The sequence below is a fragment of the Nothoprocta perdicaria genome, unplaced genomic scaffold, assembly GCF_003342845.1.
Source record: "Nothoprocta perdicaria isolate Ctin4 unplaced genomic scaffold, notPer1 scaffold_162, whole genome shotgun sequence".
Lineage (NCBI taxonomy): Eukaryota > Metazoa > Chordata > Aves > Tinamiformes > Tinamidae > Nothoprocta > Nothoprocta perdicaria.
In genome coordinates this window covers 1,266,393-1,285,780 of record NW_020454783.1, presented here as the reverse complement: position 1 = coordinate 1,285,780, position 19,388 = coordinate 1,266,393, and the positions used below count along the sequence as shown (strand labels likewise).

The following is a 19,388-nucleotide window of genomic DNA, read 5'->3' as shown; positions in this document are numbered from 1 at the left end:
TTGTAAAAGTGTAGGCACTCTTATAAGTTCTTTACTTTGTTTGATTTGGTATATGGACTCAGATTCGATCTGCTTATACCCCAGCTGTTAGCAACTGAACTCAACTCCTTCATTTTAAATCCTGCCTCTTTGAAAATAGTCATTTACATGAGGTTTAAGCAAGAGACTGAAAGATTCATCCCAGATTACACCATATCTTGACAGAGTTGAAGGCAGTGAGCAGCACTGAAATTTTGTGCCTGCTCCCAACATTTTGGTACTGGCACTCTGCTGTGGCACAAAACTGTGTATTCCAGGACTGCCAAAGCTACCTAAGTGTCCCTCTGTCTATGCCCAGCCAGGGGTCCAGTCAGCTGGACGTGAGTGTTCACTCTGCCATATGACTCTTACTTGTTTTGCCGGTGCTGCTTTACCTTCTTTACTTTAATTGTAAAGTTTTGGTATAAAGAGAAATCAATTCTTCTTTTTCCTGCCTATGTTCACATCTTCAGTAAACTGAGGACTTTAAATAAGCCCATCAAGTGGATAATGCAGCATGCAACTAAGTATGCTAGCAAGAAACGTAAGAGCGAAAAAAGCAAATCTGCAAATGTGGCACCTGTATTACCTTCAGACATTAGCTGTTACTGGGAAATTAGAAATTGAATGGGCAAAGGCTGTTTTGCATAGTATAGAATAGCTTGAAGTAAAAGGAAAAAATGAAAGGCATGTCAGTTAACCCACTTCAGTCTTCAGCAAAGGACAAGAGAAGGTCAAAAAAAAATCAGACTCACCTTAATTCTGTTAAATACAGACTTCAGGATCTGTGTTTCCCTCTCACTGTCAGGAACAATCCGGATGACTTTATCACTGCCAATAACACAAGACATTGAATTGACACTTCAAGGATCCTTATAGTGCAATACAACATAGTACAACGGTAAACAGGTTCAGATACCTACTGTAACTGTGCACTTTCTCAACACGAGCAAAATATTAGCTAAACTGGAGATTTACTTCCAAACTTGCTATCCTGGTTTGTAAACCTCTATAGAAGTGATTTGATTTCCCTCTTTAAAGATAAAAGCTTCAGCTTTTTCCCCCATCCTGATTTCTATGTTTTATTAGTTACTTCCAATTTAATTCATTCAGACTGACATCATCCATCCTTTCCACATTTTTTTTGTTTTGCAAAAGGGATCATCTATTTCTGAGAATAAATTAGCTAAATARATTGTTTCTGTCTTTTTAAAAAACAATCAATTGAAGAGTCTAGTGCTCTAATGCCTTAAAGAGAAGACTTGAGCTTTAGAAGAAAGGCAGCCTTCATACCCAGGCATGCCTTTTTCTTTATAAAATAGAGCTTGTACAAATTTTGCCACATAATTAGCTGTTCCCAGGCTCTCTGAAGATACTAGATTACAACAGTTTATATTCTGAATTTTTTTAAAGAGATCTCAACAAATACAGATTCAAAGGAAGGAAGAAGCTGAACAGCTTAATATTCAGTGACCATTATCCATCTCATACATTATGTGAGGATGTGGACCGCAGAAAATAAAGTGTGATCTTCTAACTAAAATTTCATCACAAATCATACACAAGAAGTATGGAAGCCCYTTCTTCCTTTTCCCATTTGTGTTCTTTCTATCTTCTCTTTCCATTTCCAAGCTGTCTACTTTGGGTTCCTTCTGACTTTCTGACTGAGCTCTTCAGTTTAGGTTCTGGCCCAGCTGAACACRTCCCGCACGGGAGTCCCACACCCTGATGCTCTGAAGCCTTTAAGGCTTTACAGACTCTAGCAATCTTTGCAGAGTTATACTAAAAATGTGTCTGCAATAACATGCAACTCTGTTAATTTGGCTTGGCTTCTGTTGATGTTACTTCACAAACAGTTTATGCTTAAAAACAAAGATTTCTAAAAATATGTCTGTTATAATTTGACTGCTATGAAAAAACATGGGAAATTTCTATGTTTCTAAGGCAAATCTAACCTCTTATACGGGAACTTTGACATATGCCTGTTGGAATATTACAACTATTTCATCTTCTCAAGGAAAATAGATGCTTTTAATTTATCAGACATACAACAAGAAATTTCTTTCACATCACTCATTTCTTTCAGAATGTTAAATTGCTATTAAGAAGGATTTGCAAAATAGAGATAATGATTGCCCAGGACATGTTAAGACACAGTTTTTAGAAGTAGTGGGACACTGAATATATAAAGAATAGCTTTTTATGAAGTTAAGCATGTGTTCAACAGTTGTAACAAGAATTTGGAAGGATCTGATACCACATAGGTGTGGTCTTCAATTAAAACATGTCAMTCCAAGATGTCCTAGATTAGCTCAGCAGCTCTGTCCCCTCCAAAGCGATGAAAGATTTGTCTTAAAGAGGAAAACACTGGTGCAGTGATGGATTGGTCATTTAACACATCGTTGAAAAATACCTTGAGCTGTGGCTGGGCCTGCTCCCTGAGAGTGCAAAGAAAGTTGTCTAGCATGGTTGCAGGAACACAGTATGACAAAGTAGGTTTTTTTTTTTTTTTTTTTTTTTTTTTTGTGGATGTAGGAGGTACCAAATTACTGAAAGCTTTATGCTAATATCCACCTTTGTTGGCTAGCCAGAGCGTTGATAATCCCTGCAGATTCTGCTTTATGCCTGGTATCTACCAACCAAGGAACACAGTTTTACAACTTTTTGTAGATAACACTAAAAGGCCTTTAAGGCCTTTAAAGGCCTTACTTTAAATGCTAGGCAATATCCCATGAATTTAGGAGAGTCAATAGTCTAGCCAATAGTTTTTAGTCATCAAAAAAAAAAAAAAAGGTCAGGCTTGATGTGCTCAGTACATGGTGCTGTACCCCTAACACGCAGAACTGGTCCCTGAGGGGGCTGCCCCAACTTCCACAGAGCTGCAGAGCGAGTGACCAGGTCCAGCCTTTGGGGAAGGCTGGTTCAACAACTGGGCAAACTGAGTGCCTGAAAACCTCATCTTGGAGGCATAGGCAAATTGAAGAGGGAGAAAATATCCTATTCCATTTAATGTGGCTCTTCTCCCTTTTCTCCTTGGTGAATGCATCCTAAGTTTTTCCCAGCAAGCACAGGCTGAAATGGATGCRTCTTTTCCGTTCCCTTACTGCCTGTGACAAAGCTTCAGAACAGCTCAGCACCATGGGGCCCGTAGATCTGTCCATGTTGTTATAATCTGGGAATCCTGTAAGCATCAGAGGTGCTGGAATTGCCTCCAGACCTGTGTCAGCGCTCTGCTGATTTATGCATGCAAGGTTAGGTTTCTTTAGACATAATGTCACGAATATTTTTCTGATGTCTTTTTTTTACTCTACACAAACAASAAGGCTGGGTGTGCTTTGCAGAAATTAGTCTGGGACTTCACATCAACCACGACATTTATCACCGGCAATCAGACAAATCCAATTTAAGGCTGTGATTAGTGGAATGGTTTGAATTTTGTATAAAAAAAACTGGAAGCATTTGCTAGCAGCAAGGCATGGCCTTTATTAATTTAACTGACCATATGAAACTAGTGAGCACAGAGGAGAAGCCAGATCTCCAGTGTTCACAGGGACAGCCCTGTGTTCGAGCAAAATGAGCGACTGGCTGCTAACTAATGCAAAGACTTTCTTTCCTTTACTGATGTCTTATATTTTTAACAAGAGCATCAAGAATGACACAGTTGCTTTTGAAACAAACAGAATGTGCTACACGGATCTGGGGCGAATAATATCATTTACTGCCACTGGGGACTTAAACTATTGGTTTACTTCTTTGGCTCTTTCTATTTACTCTTTTTTTTTTCATTTACTTCACAGTTTTACTCATCTATGAACAAACCAGATGGATTCAATGAAACCATTCTGCAATATATATACAACTTCTTGTGGAAATAGTTCTCTCTCATGAAACTTTTCCACTGAACTCACATGGCATGAATTTCTTTTATTTAAATTCCTCASTTCTTTGAGGAAAATCCTTCTTCTTGTTTTATTTTCCTGCCTAATGTGAACCTTCATCAGCTCTCCTCACCCAGAGAATTCAATAAAAGTATGTTTACAAGARCTTTACAAGCATTTTAAACACAGTTTGAGGAGTAAGACATTATTAGTTTGAGGAATAAGATGCTACTAAGCAAATATATTGGGGAAAAAATCTAGGAGAAAARAATCCCCATTTACATGAATCTATATCTAATGGAAGAGGAGACCTTACTGTTCTTGACAATAAGCAGCCAAAGCTGCCACACACAACTGTTTCATTAGGGCCTGGGAAGTAGTTACACATGTAGAGAAACATCTGAAAAAAGCCACAACATGAAAGCCTTATTGTCACCAACCAGTCACCATCAGACATCATGCATGAGCAAAGACTGTCTCATTCCCTTTTCTCTGCTCAACTCCTCTACTAGTCAAAATGTTAAGAAATGTCCCAACTTTAAATTTTCCTTTTCTCCCAGTCATRGAGAGTTCCAAACAAGGATTCAATACTATTCAAATAACTACTTACTTAAGCAAGATTGGGTTCCTTCCTCACACCTGATATGGGTCTCTAGAAAGGGAGCTTCCTTAACCTTTCTGGACACGTTTTGGAACTGGACCTCTGAACCAAATGAAGCAGAGAGCACCATATGTATTTTCAAATGGAATTATATACTTTTTTTTCTTATTATTGGATTTTTTTTTTATAAGTAAAGCAAAAATACATTAGTATTGGAATAAGGAAGAGCTAGCTCATCTGTAATTTTGAATGAAAATGATTTGCTTGAGTAATGTAGAGAGAACTACATTGTTGAGGAAGCAAAATGAATTACTTTGTGATACTATCAATATTGCAGAGTTTCTCTCCAAACTGAATGTATATGCAACTTGCCTTCCCATTCCCAGCCATGGCCCATCTGAGTTTCACTGGTGCTTTTTCAGKTGGAAAAAGGGTTTCCTGCTTTATTTATGTAGGAAGTTCTAGGGACTAAACCAAAGCTACAATACTGAGAATTTGTCCTCGAAACCGTTTAGGTCAGTTACAGGTGGTCTGGAAAGGTGAATGTTTCCAAAAATTCTGATTTTGTTACACTGTTCCAACTAAAGAAGGATTTTTTTTTCAAGCAAAGTAAGTCTCTAGTGATTACTGAATACTGCATATACAGCAAACCCTGAAAGAGAAAGTGGAAAAGCTAGTTGCTTTAGTGCATGGCTCTGCTTCAAGGAAAAAAAAAAAGCAAAAGTGTATGACACAGCGGTCAACCTCATCATACCTGAGCCATGCTTGCTTGTRGAGCATATAGATGATGGGAAAGCTTAGGCATAGAGCAATACTTTACTGATATTGTAAATATGGCTTAGCTCCACATCCCTATATATGCAGTTGACAGTAGTTTTTAACATTGTTTGGGTACTAAGACAATAAATAAATTCATGACTTTAGGACTTCCAGATGGCTGTGGTAATGGGAGCAATGAAAGAATCACAGACGGAAGGCAGTAAATCCACATTTTACAGAAGTTAAGGAATAAAATTCTACAACTCTTTTGAAAGTCTTGAAACATTGTACATTTACTCAACAGACCTGGCGCCACAAGCCCTGTAAGAGCTCATWAGTTAGACTAGAAAGACATCAAACTTCCTGTGGTCCATAGGTCTTACATGCCAAGCAGATCTGAGTTTCCTGTGTGCCTCTGATCTTAATGGAAAGATACATGCACAGTGCCAGGCTATGGGCTCATTTTCTACCGATTCTACTCTGTATTATACCCCTGCAAAAGGACAGAAGGGCACGTCATTTGTTTTAATGGTTGTATTCTCCTCCAGAGTTATCAAAACTGTATATGAAACTGGGCAGAGCTATCAGTTTCTTAACAAGGTCTTTCAGTGCCTCAGAAAGAAGGCAAATGTCATTGCTCCTGTTCCTCTCATGCAGGGAAATAAAGGTCAGCATTTCTGGCTTTCTGGCTGGCTTCCTGAAAACTTCACTCTTTCTTTGTAATTTAAACTTCAGTATTCCCTGACAACTTTGTTTCTATTAAAACCAAAGTACCATCACTAAATGTGCRCATAGCTTTGGCTTTTCTAGTAAACTGGTTAGAAACTCAAAACATTAAGACAAGTCTGCTGAAAGTAAGGAATATTAAGCTATAATTTATTTCTATTAACAAATTTAATAATGATGCTTAACGTATTTAGTACTACTTCTTTGCACGTAAGGACTTTACACTTTTATTCCAGTATCTTATAAAAGCTTTTTATTTAAATAATGTAATTTTTTTCACATGTTGAGCTTTCTCCATACACATTAAACTCTTGATAACACAGCATCACTACAGACTTGTCTAACTTACCTTGTTGAACAATCACACATGTGATCTCTGTGTATACAGAGAGATGACAAAGGATCTTTTTTCGAAATGTAGTGGTACTGTAAAATTACTCTAAGTACTTTTTTGCCTATTATGCTTTTCTGTCTGCAGACATTTGCAGAATAAGGAACAACAGAGACTCCAAATAAGAGATGTCCGTGCTCTCTCACTTTGGAGACAACTATGAGACTTTAAACTATGTTCCAAGGCAAGTAACAATCACCAGTTTTGGTGATGTCTAGACAAACTGCAGACCTGGAAAATATGAAGTAATGTCCATGAAAAGAGGCTCTGCCAATAGGCTCAACCAGCACTTAAAGAAAATTTCTAATACTGTTTGGTTTCTGATAAAATGGCAAGACTTTTCCCCACTGCACACTAAAACCCAGTATTTTGCCATGTAAAACCTGCTAAAATTAATTTACCATATGTTACTTTAAAAAATGTTTAAATTAAAATTCTCTTAAACTATAAGTAAGTAAAAGAGCTATTTTGTTCTGGTACTAATAAATAGTTTACCCCCTTCCCCCCACACACAAGGTAACCTTCCTTTAGAATGTTTGCAGTTCATATAAAAATCATTATTTACAGAGAACAGACTATGGGGACTTCACCTCTCATGAAGGAAGGCTTCGCATGACCTGACAGTAAAAGAAAGGACCCTTTTAGCTGAAGATTACACATTTCAAACTATGTGACAGCTTCTGAATGAGACATATAATTTATCTGTCCTGCTCACTTTCCRAAGAACCAGACAATACTTCAATCTTTCAAAAACAGAGTGAAAGAAGCTGTTATTTTTAATTCCATGAGTCATGCCCTTAGCTTAGAACTGTAATTACTTTTCTTTCATTTTTTTTTATAACAGAATTTCTATAGGAGGCCAATAAAATTCTTATCTTTGATACATCAATCTGCAGTGTCTCTGCAACTTCTACACTGCAGTCCGAAGCTATTATTACAATATTTTATCCTGAGCAGGTTCAAATACACAGAAAAATGAGAAGAAGAAGAAAAAAAAAAAAAAAAAAAGAACTAATTTGAAATGCCTAATTTTACTGGTGAAAATTATGTTGATATCTCTTCTCAGTAAAATACCTGAAAAGAAAAAGCAATGCTCAGAAACTTAAGTGCCTGCAAGCACACTATGTTGTCTCTTGCAGAATATTTATCTAGTAACAGAAGTTTTGATGTTGGCCATATGTTAGATTTAAGTTACTGCCATTTGCATTCAGATTTTTCCAGAACAACTACCTCCTATGCTTGTTTTCCTCCAAAAYTGCAAGTAACTGAAACTCTCTTCCTTTTCTTACAATAATATATCTCAGCATAAGAGATCTGAATGCAGGATATACACTGGAAATGGAGAGTTGTCCGGGTGGACAACTCCCGGACAACTTGTTTGTTCCACTGTCCTCTTTTCAAAAAAAGGTTTCCTTTTCTCCAGAGAGAGAAAAAAAAGATCTGGTACGGAGTGGTCTAAGCAAAACACTGAAATGGTTTCACCCATGAAGAATTCCCCTTGGCAGAGTGAATATTACTAGATCATAGAATCACAGAATCATAGAATGCTTAAGGTTGGAGGGACCTCAGAGGTCATCTAGTCCAACCCCCCTGCTCACGCAGGGTCACCTAGAGCAYGTGGCACAGGGCTGCGTCCAAGCGGGTTTTAAAGATCTCCAGAGAAGGAGACTCCACAACCTCTCTGGGCAGCCTGTTCCAGGGCTCTGTCACCCTCACTGTCAAAAAGTGTTTTCTCAAGTTCCTGTGGAACTTTTGATGCTTCTGTTTGTGGCCGTTTCCTCTAGTCCTATCGCTGKCCACCACTGAAAAGAGGCCAGCCTCCTCCTCCTCACTGCCTCCCTTGAGGTATTTATACACGCTGATCAGGTCCCCCCTCAGCCTCCTCTTCTCCAGGCTGAACAGGCCCAGCTCTCTCAGCCTTTGYTCATAGGGCAGATGTTCCAGGTCCCTGATCCAGGGGGGGCCCTGATCCAGGCCCCTGATCCAGATGTTCCAGGCCCCCCTGGTAGCCCTGCGCTGGACTCTCTCCAGCAGCTCCACATCCCTCTTGTCCTGGGAATGCCAGAACTGGACACAGTACTCCTGGTGTGGCCTTACCAGGGCTGTGAAATTATTATTACCAGATCTCTGAAATTATTGTTTTCTTGACCAATGAGGAATATCCCTGTGTGGGAAATATTCCCTGGTAGACTGCTGAATGGCAAACTAGGAGGCCTCAAAGCTACAGATCAACATGAAATTGTTGGATTAACTGCTTGATGKTTTTTTGTAAACTCTTTTACAATTAAATTATACCTTTGGAGCTCATAAAACTGCTCCATGCCACTATGAGTATGTATAGCTGAGCCACCTAAGGATTTAGACAGCTAATTACCATTAAAGTTAATGGGACTCTACTATGTAACTTTTTCTGGTGGCTTTAAAGTTTCTGCATACATTCTCCAAGAGGAATAACATCAGGCTCAGAACCTGACCACATGGAAGAAGTAACGGAACAATTCTGCTCACTGCAGCTCAGGCTTTCACCTTAAGCTTTCAATCCCACTGGGAGCAGTWTTAGCACAGACATGTTCCTCTCTAGGCTTACAGCAGCAACTGCTGCAATGCTGAGCACCTCAAGGTGTGAGGGAGAGCTGCAAATCTCAGTAAGGATAACACTAGGGAAACTACACTGGTGACTCAAACAGCAGGAACAGGCAGAAAATCTCCCAATAAAGTTTTCTTCATTTAGAATTTGCAATTTCATAAAAAGCATTCATTAAAAAAATCATAAATTACTTGTAAACAATTTTCAAAATTCAGGGAGAATTTGTTCTGGGTCAAAAGAAGCCCAACTTTGGATCTCCTAGGCAGAGCAGCACTTGCCGATTAATGTAACATTTTGCCCTCTTCTTTTGCTAATAGGTGCTGCAGTTGACAGATTCTYGTGCTCAGTTAAACAGCATGGTAAGACTGCTCTCCTGGGCCACTGGAGCCTGCCCTGAGCTGTCACAGGCAACCATATCCATCTGATCACAGGCTACTGTAGAAGCAGCCAGTGTTCTGCTTCTCCTATGGGAGAAGCCCATGGGCCTSTGAGCTTGGAAGCCTTTTAAGTTAAAATAGCCATTTTATACTATATATACTATACCCCTTTATTCATTTTATATACTTCTTTATATTTATTCTTCAAAATAAATGTACATTTTTTCCTCCCTTGTATTTGCACCTTTTGGTGCAAATGGCACACATTTGCTTTCTTTGTCCTTGTTTAGCTGTGCTAACCACACCAACTTCCTCTAGTCACAGGCCTTACAGGTCTCAGTACACCCTAGCAGCTTTTCTCTGCCCCTGTTCCTGTTTTTCTGTTTTGAACATAGACCAAAATTGCTGGGCAAGCTTCGTTATCTCTATTGAAAAATCTCCCCTCCCACAAACTCARTTTTATGGTCCTATCACACAGGGGCTCATTGTCATAACTCAACACTACATACTGTTTTTTTCTGCCTTGCATCCAAATAAAAAATTTGTAGTCATAGGAGAAATTCTTATTAATTCCTAAATGTATGACTTTGAACTTTCAACTGCTGAGTTTCATCTTTTTTTTTTTTTTTCAGTCAGTATGACCCTCTATTTTTTTAAAAGAACTTTCTCTGAATAAATAGAGAAAATAATCTGGAGATTAAAAAGTCCTCTTTTTTAATTTTCACTTTTGGTTTTAAAGATAACAAGAACTCAGGGCATACAGCCAGAGGAATAAAAATGTTAAGCAATTCATGTTGTAAATGGGAGAACATGGAGTGTTGGGTTATTTGTGATTGCCAGTCTCTTGAGCTCAATTGAAGGCCTTGATCCTRTAGGCTCTCATGAACGTATAAAGGCTTTCAGAGAGAGTTAAGAGAAGGAAGTCTATACCCCTCACAGCACTTGGCACAGAAACACAAGTAACTGCAAAGTGTGAGTTTGTAAGTGCATAAAAAGCAATCGGAGGAATTTTATCTCATACATATTTTAAAATGCAAATGTCAAGATGGTGAGTTTATAATTTATGTCTTATCATTAGTGTTTTCCATATATTTATTCATTCATTTATGCAAGTTACAGCACAATGCATGAAAATATTTATGGAGTGAAACAAAATGTTATGGAATGAACTACTGTTGCACTGAGATGTCTGCAGCATGCTAAGCTCCCCCAAACTAGTCTGTCAGGCCTTATTAACTACTTTGCTTTAACAGGGTGACTTTGTATTTCAGTTCACTGAAAGCACACATTTAATCTCACTGTACAAATAAAGTAAAAAAAAAAGAAAGTAATTTCATCTCCACAGGTGCTTTCATTGGTTTATTATTTTGCCCAGAGAGGTTGTGGAGTCTCTTTCTTTGGATATCTTCCAAACTCACCTGGATGTGACTCTGTGCCATGTGCTCTGGGTGTCCCTGCTGGAGCAGGAGGCTGGACTAGATGATTGGATGGAAGGGTTTCCAACCTCAGCTATTCTGTGATTCTACTATAGTGGCCTGCTGTAATAAGAGCCTACTGATTTCAAGAAGTAGTTGAGAAGTTAACTAAGAAAAAGGCATCAGGCTTTCTTTCCAGGACAGGTCAGTCCTGGAATCAGTCATTCCTGCTTCAGATAAGGGTAGTAGAGACTTGAATGCTGAATTTCTCATTAACTTGGTATGCTCATTTGAAAAAGAAACTGTATAACTTGCAAGCACCAAGGCCACTACAGAGAGTGTTAAATTGTTAAACAGAAGATGAGTGAAGATCACAGAAGCRCAGCTGGGGGAGGCTGAGCGAGTGCTGGGCTGGCTAGGGCAAGAAGCAGAGCAGCTCAGAGCAGAGCAGCTCAGTACAGAAATGGGGTTACAGGGCTGGGGAGCCACAAGGTCTATGGACAGTTGTGGCCACAGCCTTGTGGTGGAAAAGCAGATGCTTCCAACTTCAGTTGCCTRCAAAAGCTGTGACTGTGCTGGGAGTATTTCCCAGGTTAGTGCATGACCCAGTTATACCTCAGCTTCTGGTTTAGAGGATTTTTATGGGTAGACTCCACCATGCACAATTGCAATGGTGAAAAGTGGTGTTTGTGCCAGCCAGTATCTTGTTAAGCTGAGGTACTGTATCTTTATGTCGTCCATTCAACTGCATCCAGCCAGTTTGGGTTTTCAGTGTCAGAAGTGAAAGCGATAAAAAGAATCCGAACATGTTAGGGCAGTAAATCCAAGTAGGTGGCAGGGCAGGGTTGCAGCACAGGGGCTTCCCTATGCGGGCAGGGAATCCAAGCAAGTTCTGCTCCCACTGTCACCGCAATCTCTCCTCTGGCCAGGGTATTTCTTGAAGCAGGCATATAAACCCTAAAGGTGTTATAATATAATCACAGATATTGCACATTCTTAGYTGTGTCTTAATAAAACAGATGCAGGATTCTAAATTTAAACATGTTTACAGTGGTTTGCAATTTTACAGTCTCACTTAACAGCAGGGAATGAACAAGAAGGAAGAGTATAACACAGTCACACAGATAAACAAGCAAGCTGTGCATAATTTGATGGGTCTAAATCTTTGAACTTAGTCTTGATATGCATATATATATATACACATGATCTGACTCTCCTTTGATCTAGATTTTCTAAATGTAATTCTTTCCCTTTTTTTACCTCATGACACAAACAAGCCCCAAGTGGCTTGTACAAAACCGACCTGCTATCCTATCATTAAAAACTGCAATCTACCCTCCTGAAAAAAAAATGGCACACCAAATACAGAGGATAATTTAAAAAACGAAATGAAACAGAAGGTTTGGAGAGGGAAATAAATATTCCAATGGCAATGAAACTACTTATTCTCTAAAGGCTGTTTCTGTTAGGCAGCTGCAAGAACCAGTTAGGCAACTGCATTTTACCATTTTCAAAAGCTGTTTGAGAGAGCATTTTTCTCCACCTAATTAATGCTGTGTCAGTACTCTCCAAAATCACTCCTGATTTAATGGAGTGCTGTAGCTACCTGTTATATAATTATGGAGGTTAAAATCTTGGGATTTATTCTGTTGTATTCTCTTACCTGGGTGCTATGGCTTGGAATTGTACAGAAATTTCTGCACCTCTTAGTTTGCTAATGTCCTGACCTTCAAGGATGTTGTAATATGATTTATCTAAACAAGAAAGTGTTAGGTCTGGTTGTGGTCAAGGTAATGTTCTGTGTAGCTGTGCCTATTTAGCCAGCTGCAACTTCCATACAATTGAAAATGAGGCCAAGCCCTGCAGGGCTTCTCTGAACCCTACTGTTACGCTCCCAAAATTTCAGACTGCTGTGAATAGACAGAATAGGAATAATTTTGTTATACTGAGATAGTGTGAAAGTATATGGGACATTCAGTTTGCAGGATGTTCCCCTAATAAAATGTTCCCCTTCTATCAGCCTGACTTCACAAACAGATTGCTACAGAACCGAACTCTCAGTTCCTGAGAGGATGTACCTATAAAAAGAATAGTGTTAGGTAGATATCTCAATATAGCACCTCTTGTCTTTCAGAATTATTTAAAATGGTCCTACCTGAAAGCACACTGTTGGCCTTCAGTTGGCCTTCTTTTTCTCAGTATGTGAATCAGTCTGTGGCATTTATTTCTGTGGACTTTTTATTACCTCATGGCCACCTTTTTCCCTACTTTGAGCAGTACTTCTGAATGCTGCCATGTTGCATTTCACATTTCTTCAGCAACATCTTCACCAACAACTTGAGTAACTTCCCTTTATTTTTTGACAAACAGCAACCCTTAGTTATCCATGTTACTGTTAGTTTACGTGATATGGCACTTTGTTATTYGTTATGCTGTTGACCTTTTTTGCTAGCTGAATAACATTTGACTGGTATTTTAGTAATGAATTCATAAGCAAGTGAGTGCAGCTGATAATATTATTCTGCATGTTAGAATCGGCAGTTAGTAAGATCGATCCCGGTCATGGAAGCACGTGCATAGTTTTATTCACATGAATAACCCTATGGAATGGTGTGATTTTAGTGAGCAAATCAGTTAATCTCTGTGTGTTGGTCACTTCATTCCAAATGGGGGAAAGTAATACTCAGCTCTTTGTGAAGGGTTTGGAGATGTATAAATGAAAAAGAAATTATACCTGGATGTTAGTARAGCCCGTGCTACAGGCCCAGCTCCTTTCCATTTCATGCTAGGCCACTCTAGAGTACATGGGCAGTAACRGGCAACAGGCATCTTAACAGAACTTCAGAAACAGAACAGAAAATAACTTATACAGTGAGGGAAATATTTGCAGGAAAACCCATCCAGATTACAGCACTATATATTTAACCTGTTTTATTGCCTTTTTTGCTACCCTTAAGGAAACCAAACTTCCTGTTTTATGACTCTAGGGACATGCTTGGTCTGGGCATTTTCATAGAATCATAGAATGCCCAAGGTTGGAAGGGACCCCAGAGGTCATCTAGTCCAAACCCCCCTGCACACGCAGGGTCACCTAGAGCACGTGGCACAGGGCTGCATCCAAACGGGAATGGAAGATCTCCAAAGGAGGAGACTCCACAACCTCTCTGGGCAGCCTGTTCCAGGGCTCTGTCACCCTCMCTGTTGAGAAATGTTTCCTTAAGTTCCTGAGGAACTTTTGGTGCCTCAGCTTGTGGCCGTTTCCTCTAGTCCTATCGCTGTCCACCACTGAARAGAGGCCGCCCCCTCCTCCATTTTATGTCAAGAATTGTACACTAACTAACTACTCTATGCATTGCAGCATGTTTCCTTGAATCAGTTCAGAACAGTTTTTATTGCCATTCCTCACTAGGACAAGGTACATGCATATATTTAAATATATTTAAATAAGGCTAGCAAAGAAGGATTAACAGGCACTAAATCAACTGAAAGCTCTTGGGGAGGTTAATTACCCCACCAAAGAATAAATGCAGTCAATAATTATGTGTTGTAAAGCTAATTTTTAACTTTTTAGTAATCTGTATTTACAACTATAAGGAGAAAGATTTATGTTGCATTTTTAATTAAGAAATCCTTCCTTTAAATATATTATAAAAGAACTTGGGGCTAAATTCTTTACTCATGTTAATATGCATTGTTTCATTAAACTCAGTGGAGTTGTGCCTCCTTACATTAACTACGGATCTGTCCTTGAATTTTATATCTGCTGACATCTGTGATGTGCAGATGTTGGTGCAGAGCATTTACTGCAGGATATTTATTGCCCTGTAATTTGTAAGTCTATTACTGGTGCTCACTTAAAATTTACCTACCTTGCATAGGCAAATAAATCTTTGTGCAGTACAATTATCACAGCAACTTCTCCAGTTTGCACAGCTTCCCTTCTTTTTTTCCTCTTAAAAAACCCAGATTGTAGGATGAGTTGGATTGGATTTAGAGGCTAGTGAAGAGATTCTCCACAAAACAGTCAAAGTATTAGGATCACTGAGCTGAAGTAGACCAGAATAATAGTGTACACACAACACACAATTTGACAGTGCTGAAAATTCTGGCCAGTCAGAAGATGTTGCAAAAAACTTTCACATTCTGCACAGAGAGAAAACGCAAACACTTTTTCTTTTTTAAATCCAAGGGAAAGACCCAGCAGGAGTATAAATTATACCCATGAACAKCATGAGTATAAATTAGGTGGCATGYAAAAGGCCCCTATTCAAGTGCTTAGTCTTAATGACATAGTGCAGATTTTCAAATTAGATTTCAAACTAGAGTTTACCATGTCACAGGTGTGTCCTAAGTGCAGTATATTTTACGGATGCTGTTTATGTTCACTGTGCAGTTTTATCTTGAAGCTTCTCTCTGGCTGCTCACTTCCTCTGTATTAGAATGGGGCTCCGGGCCTCGGACTCCTTGATCCCAAAGCAGTCAACAAGAAATACAGAATAACACAGTTGTGCTTCCTCATAAAAGATGCTATGGTGAGATTTGTGAACAAGAATAGATCTAGTGAAATGGTCAAACATCTCTGTATGAAGGAACTCACTGCAGCAGCATCAAATAAATGTAACTTGACCTGACAAGACTCTGTTTTCAAAAACTGATTTTGYCATGTCTCCTAAAGCAAGACAATTCTCCTTCCCTTTCCTTAATACCTTAAGTATTCATTTCCTTAATTATCCTATTATTATTTCCATAAATACCTGTTGATGTGCTTCTGTAAGGCGCACACAACACAAAACAGTTTTGAGATTTTCTTAATGTCAGCATAGGTCAAATGAGATTATCTTTGTAAAAACATTGTAAGGAGAGCTCTGTGTTCTGGACCAAGGAATAGTGGAAAATAACATTGTGTTGTGAATAAAGGGGGAATTATTTCCTCTCTGCCTTCAAGAAAAAAGCTGTGAATAGTTATGCTAAGTTTTCTGTGCAGAAAGCTGCCAACCTTGGACAAGTTTGCATCTTCTCTTTAATCTCTGGCCCAACCTCAGCCACTCTCCTGGGCTGTTGGAACGTCTCATATTTTTAAGCCTCCTATTAGCAATTTGACTCTATTTATACTAACTTCAAAAGTGCAAACCTGGTATTCACCAATTTCATTATCAGAGAATCTGTATTTTTTTATTACTGATGTTCTGATTTCCTTAAAGAGAAAATTTAGAAAAACGACCTGAAGACCTTTTGTCTTTGAAATCAAGGAAAAAGCAGACACTAAAAATTTATGCTTTTAATGTTTTTGTCAAGTACTGTAGATATATAGCTAAAACAGTTGGTGTATGGCAACATTTTAAACTATATTTTAAGCTTCTAGAAAACATACCTCGACTCTAGAAACACACCTTGCCTCTTCTAGAAAAAGAACTTCGACTCAGTTGGGGACCTGCAAACTACACCTGCCAACTAAGAAAACATGTTATTACAAATGYAATAATTACTGCATCCTCCTCTAAGGCAGTACAGAGATTTCTGTCTCTCCATCCACAGCTAAATGACAGAGATTAGCAAGAACCTTTCACTGACAGCATGTTCTTTAACAGCTGAATTGGTTTAGAGACCTTATTCTTTAGGAATTAATGCTGGAAAAGGGACAAGAAATACACGAGCATTTCAATTCTAATCGGAAGTGCACCTTCGAAGCAGATCTCCTCRCTGTCCCTACTGCCCAACATCAGCTTCACACCACAAAGCAGCCTCAGGGCACATTCCATACTACAGAGCAGCCCCGAGGTGCATGAATTATGTTGAAAAACTTAGGKTATATTATCGTCCTCCACTACAGACAGGCTCTCAGTCTGTGAGAGCAGACCAGCTACTCCAAGGAAAATCCCTGCAGAATTAATATAGTGTTGATGCTTGATGCTCAGCACTAACTGATCCACTCCTCTGGAGGGTAGCAGTCCTTGTTTATACAGACATAACAGGACTGCTATTTTGAACAATATGCCAAAATTACGTAGGTATTTCTTCAGGTTCCTTTAAATTTACCAAAGGTAGTATAATAAAATAATTAAAGGGTATGTTTTCTTAGGGAAGACCATTGTGTGTGAGGGTATATGTGGCCTGTCCTATTGCCTACAGACCATTTTTCTTCACTGCAACCCATGTCAGCCACACATAAGCGACAACAGTCATCCTGTTTTCTGATGAGTGGCATTTCATCTTCCGACTTTCATTGCAATTGAGATACAATCTCATTTGTCAATAACTACTCAGGAAATATATTTATTTCCAGAGAAATTGAAAGAAGAATGTCAATATTTACTGTTCTTCCGGAAGATTTTTTTTTGGATTTTAAGTATCTATCCTGCTTTGTGTTTGGACAGTGAAAGCAAGGAAAAATTCTCATTATGTCCCATTGAAGGACATCTTCATCAAAAAACACAGAGTAACTTTTGCATTTACAAGTTCGATTTGACCGATGTGTTCTGCCTACATGGGCACTGCATTATACAACTGTTGAAATCTGAATGCTATCGAAGTCTGAACATACTTAAAATGTGTAAAATAAGCTTTGTCAGGTTCACATTAGAACCTTACATGAAATATTACAGTTTTAAGCAAGTGCTAATGAATTTGAAGCACTTTTCCTCAAAACTCCTCCATAAAATATTTTAATGATCCAACTATACACGAACATAGCTTTCTAAAGGTCTTTTGCAAAATCATAAATTCTCTCTTGTTACAGATTTTAGAACCCCATGGCGTTTGGCCTTCAAAATTACGTGYTGTAAAAGTTTAACTACTAATTCTGATGCCTCTAGTTTCTTTTTTTTTCCCTTTTCAGCATTCATGTTTAGCTACTTTTGAGCAATGCTAAATGTCAGCCTTAAATTAGGAAGTACTTCAGCTAAGCCAAAAGTGATGGATTTTACTAAGTGATTTGATAGCTATTAGAGGTGCTTTATATGCTCCCAGGTCTGCATTGCACATTAATTCTAGTGAGAGTTGTCAGGAATGAACTGGAGCAGAGCAGAGCCGAGTGGGTGGGTGTCCCGTTCCACAGGCAGGTGGTGACTGTTTGGGTGTTACTGTCTGCAGGAAGCTTGGTAACCTGGTGGAGGCCGAGACAGTTTGCAGCACAAGTGGGATGCTGATACTGTTATCACTGTTGTTTGAAATGACCATGCTGTCACACAGGACCAAATAAACACAGCATAATACAAGAATGCCCTGGCATCATGGCCCTTTTAAGGAGCAGAGCAGGGTGGTTGCTAGATTGCCCTTTGTCCCGCTGTCCCCTTGGATGCGAGAGTGATGGGATTCCTGGTCTTGGAAGTCTCCTTATTTTCACACTAAGGGAGTGACACTGAAGGCCACCTTTGGACCCTCCCACCCTCTAAAGAGCAGGGAGAGTGGGTGACTATCCTTGGTCCCACTGCTGGTCCCTGGGAAAATAAGCCATATCTGGCAATGGCAGAAGTCTTTTTATTTTTCTTCCTTTAATGCCACCATTATAAGTTAATCTGTTTAAATACTCAAAAGAGCTTAATGGCATACTTACTAGTATTGCTGTAAAATGCTTTTTATACCAGATTATGAAAGATTCAAGCAGTGTGTCCTATCATTGGTGTGGGGACAGAACCAGAGGGATGTGCTGACCACCTTCTGGCCAGCTGCTTCTTTCCTAACCATTGCTGACTGTGCATTCAAAGAGTTTGTGTGGCCTCCAAAAGACCTGTAAAATGTTTTTACTAAAGAAAAACAAGTTTTAGGTCTTGAGCACACAGGTTTACAATGGAGACCCATTTTCTGTGGCACTTCAAATCTCTATTCCCCTTATTCCACTGCCTGAATAGAAAAGAAAATAAGAGGCAGTCTTGAAGATCTGTGAGAATAGCTGTCTCCATTGCTCCAYAAGGCCTTTGGATCTGACGGCTGCAGTTCATTCAGCAGAGCAGGTATGTCAGACACCTGCTTTAAGTGGCAGATGTAGGGGCAAGAGCACCAGAATACTGTAATCCCTACACAAGTGGAATAAGAAAATAATGAACTATGTTAGTCCCTGTTTTCCATAATTCACTTCATTTTGAAATCACTAGTACTCCTTCTATGCAGTTTTGTGTTTTTATTAAGCTTAAATATCCAAGAGGTAAATCTCAGAAATTTTTATTTCTCCCTAAAAGCAGGTACCTGCTCCCACCTACTTCTAAAAGAATTAAGGGCCTTCTTTACAGACTAATTTTAATCAAAAGATCATACGAGGCAATATCTACAATTTGTTTTTTCAGATTACATATCCAGCTTGATCCTAGGCCTCTCTGTATAAYTGAAGGACACAGCTCCTGCAGCAGGCTCCTTCTGAAATTACAGCTAGACACCGATCTAGAAACAAGCTACATGAACTTCAGACAGCCTTTAGCCAACCAGGTGGCTAAGAAGTCAAGCGATGTGTGAGTGATCTTGCATGAATGGGAAATTTTCTACTTTCGTCTTTTGACTGCAAACAAGGGTATAACTTGCAGGCAGCCTGATGCACAGGAAAAGTCACAGATTCACAGAATCACAGAATTCACAGAATATTTAAGGTTGGAAGGGACCTCTACAGATCATCTAGTCCAACCTTCCTGCTCAAGCAGGCACACCTA

At 39.1% G+C, this 19,388-nt stretch overlaps 1 protein-coding gene across 1 annotated transcript in view; it reads right to left on the bottom strand.

Moving 5' to 3' along the window:
- Nucleotides 1-19,388, bottom strand: part of CPA6 (carboxypeptidase A6) — a 73,701-nt gene that overhangs the window by 38,845 nt on the left and 15,468 nt on the right. Inside the window, exon 2 of the mRNA XM_026035602.1 lies at nt 774-849. Coding sequence (XP_025891387.1) covers nt 774-849 — 76 coding nt within the window. The remainder of the gene's footprint in view (nt 1-773; nt 850-19,388) is intronic.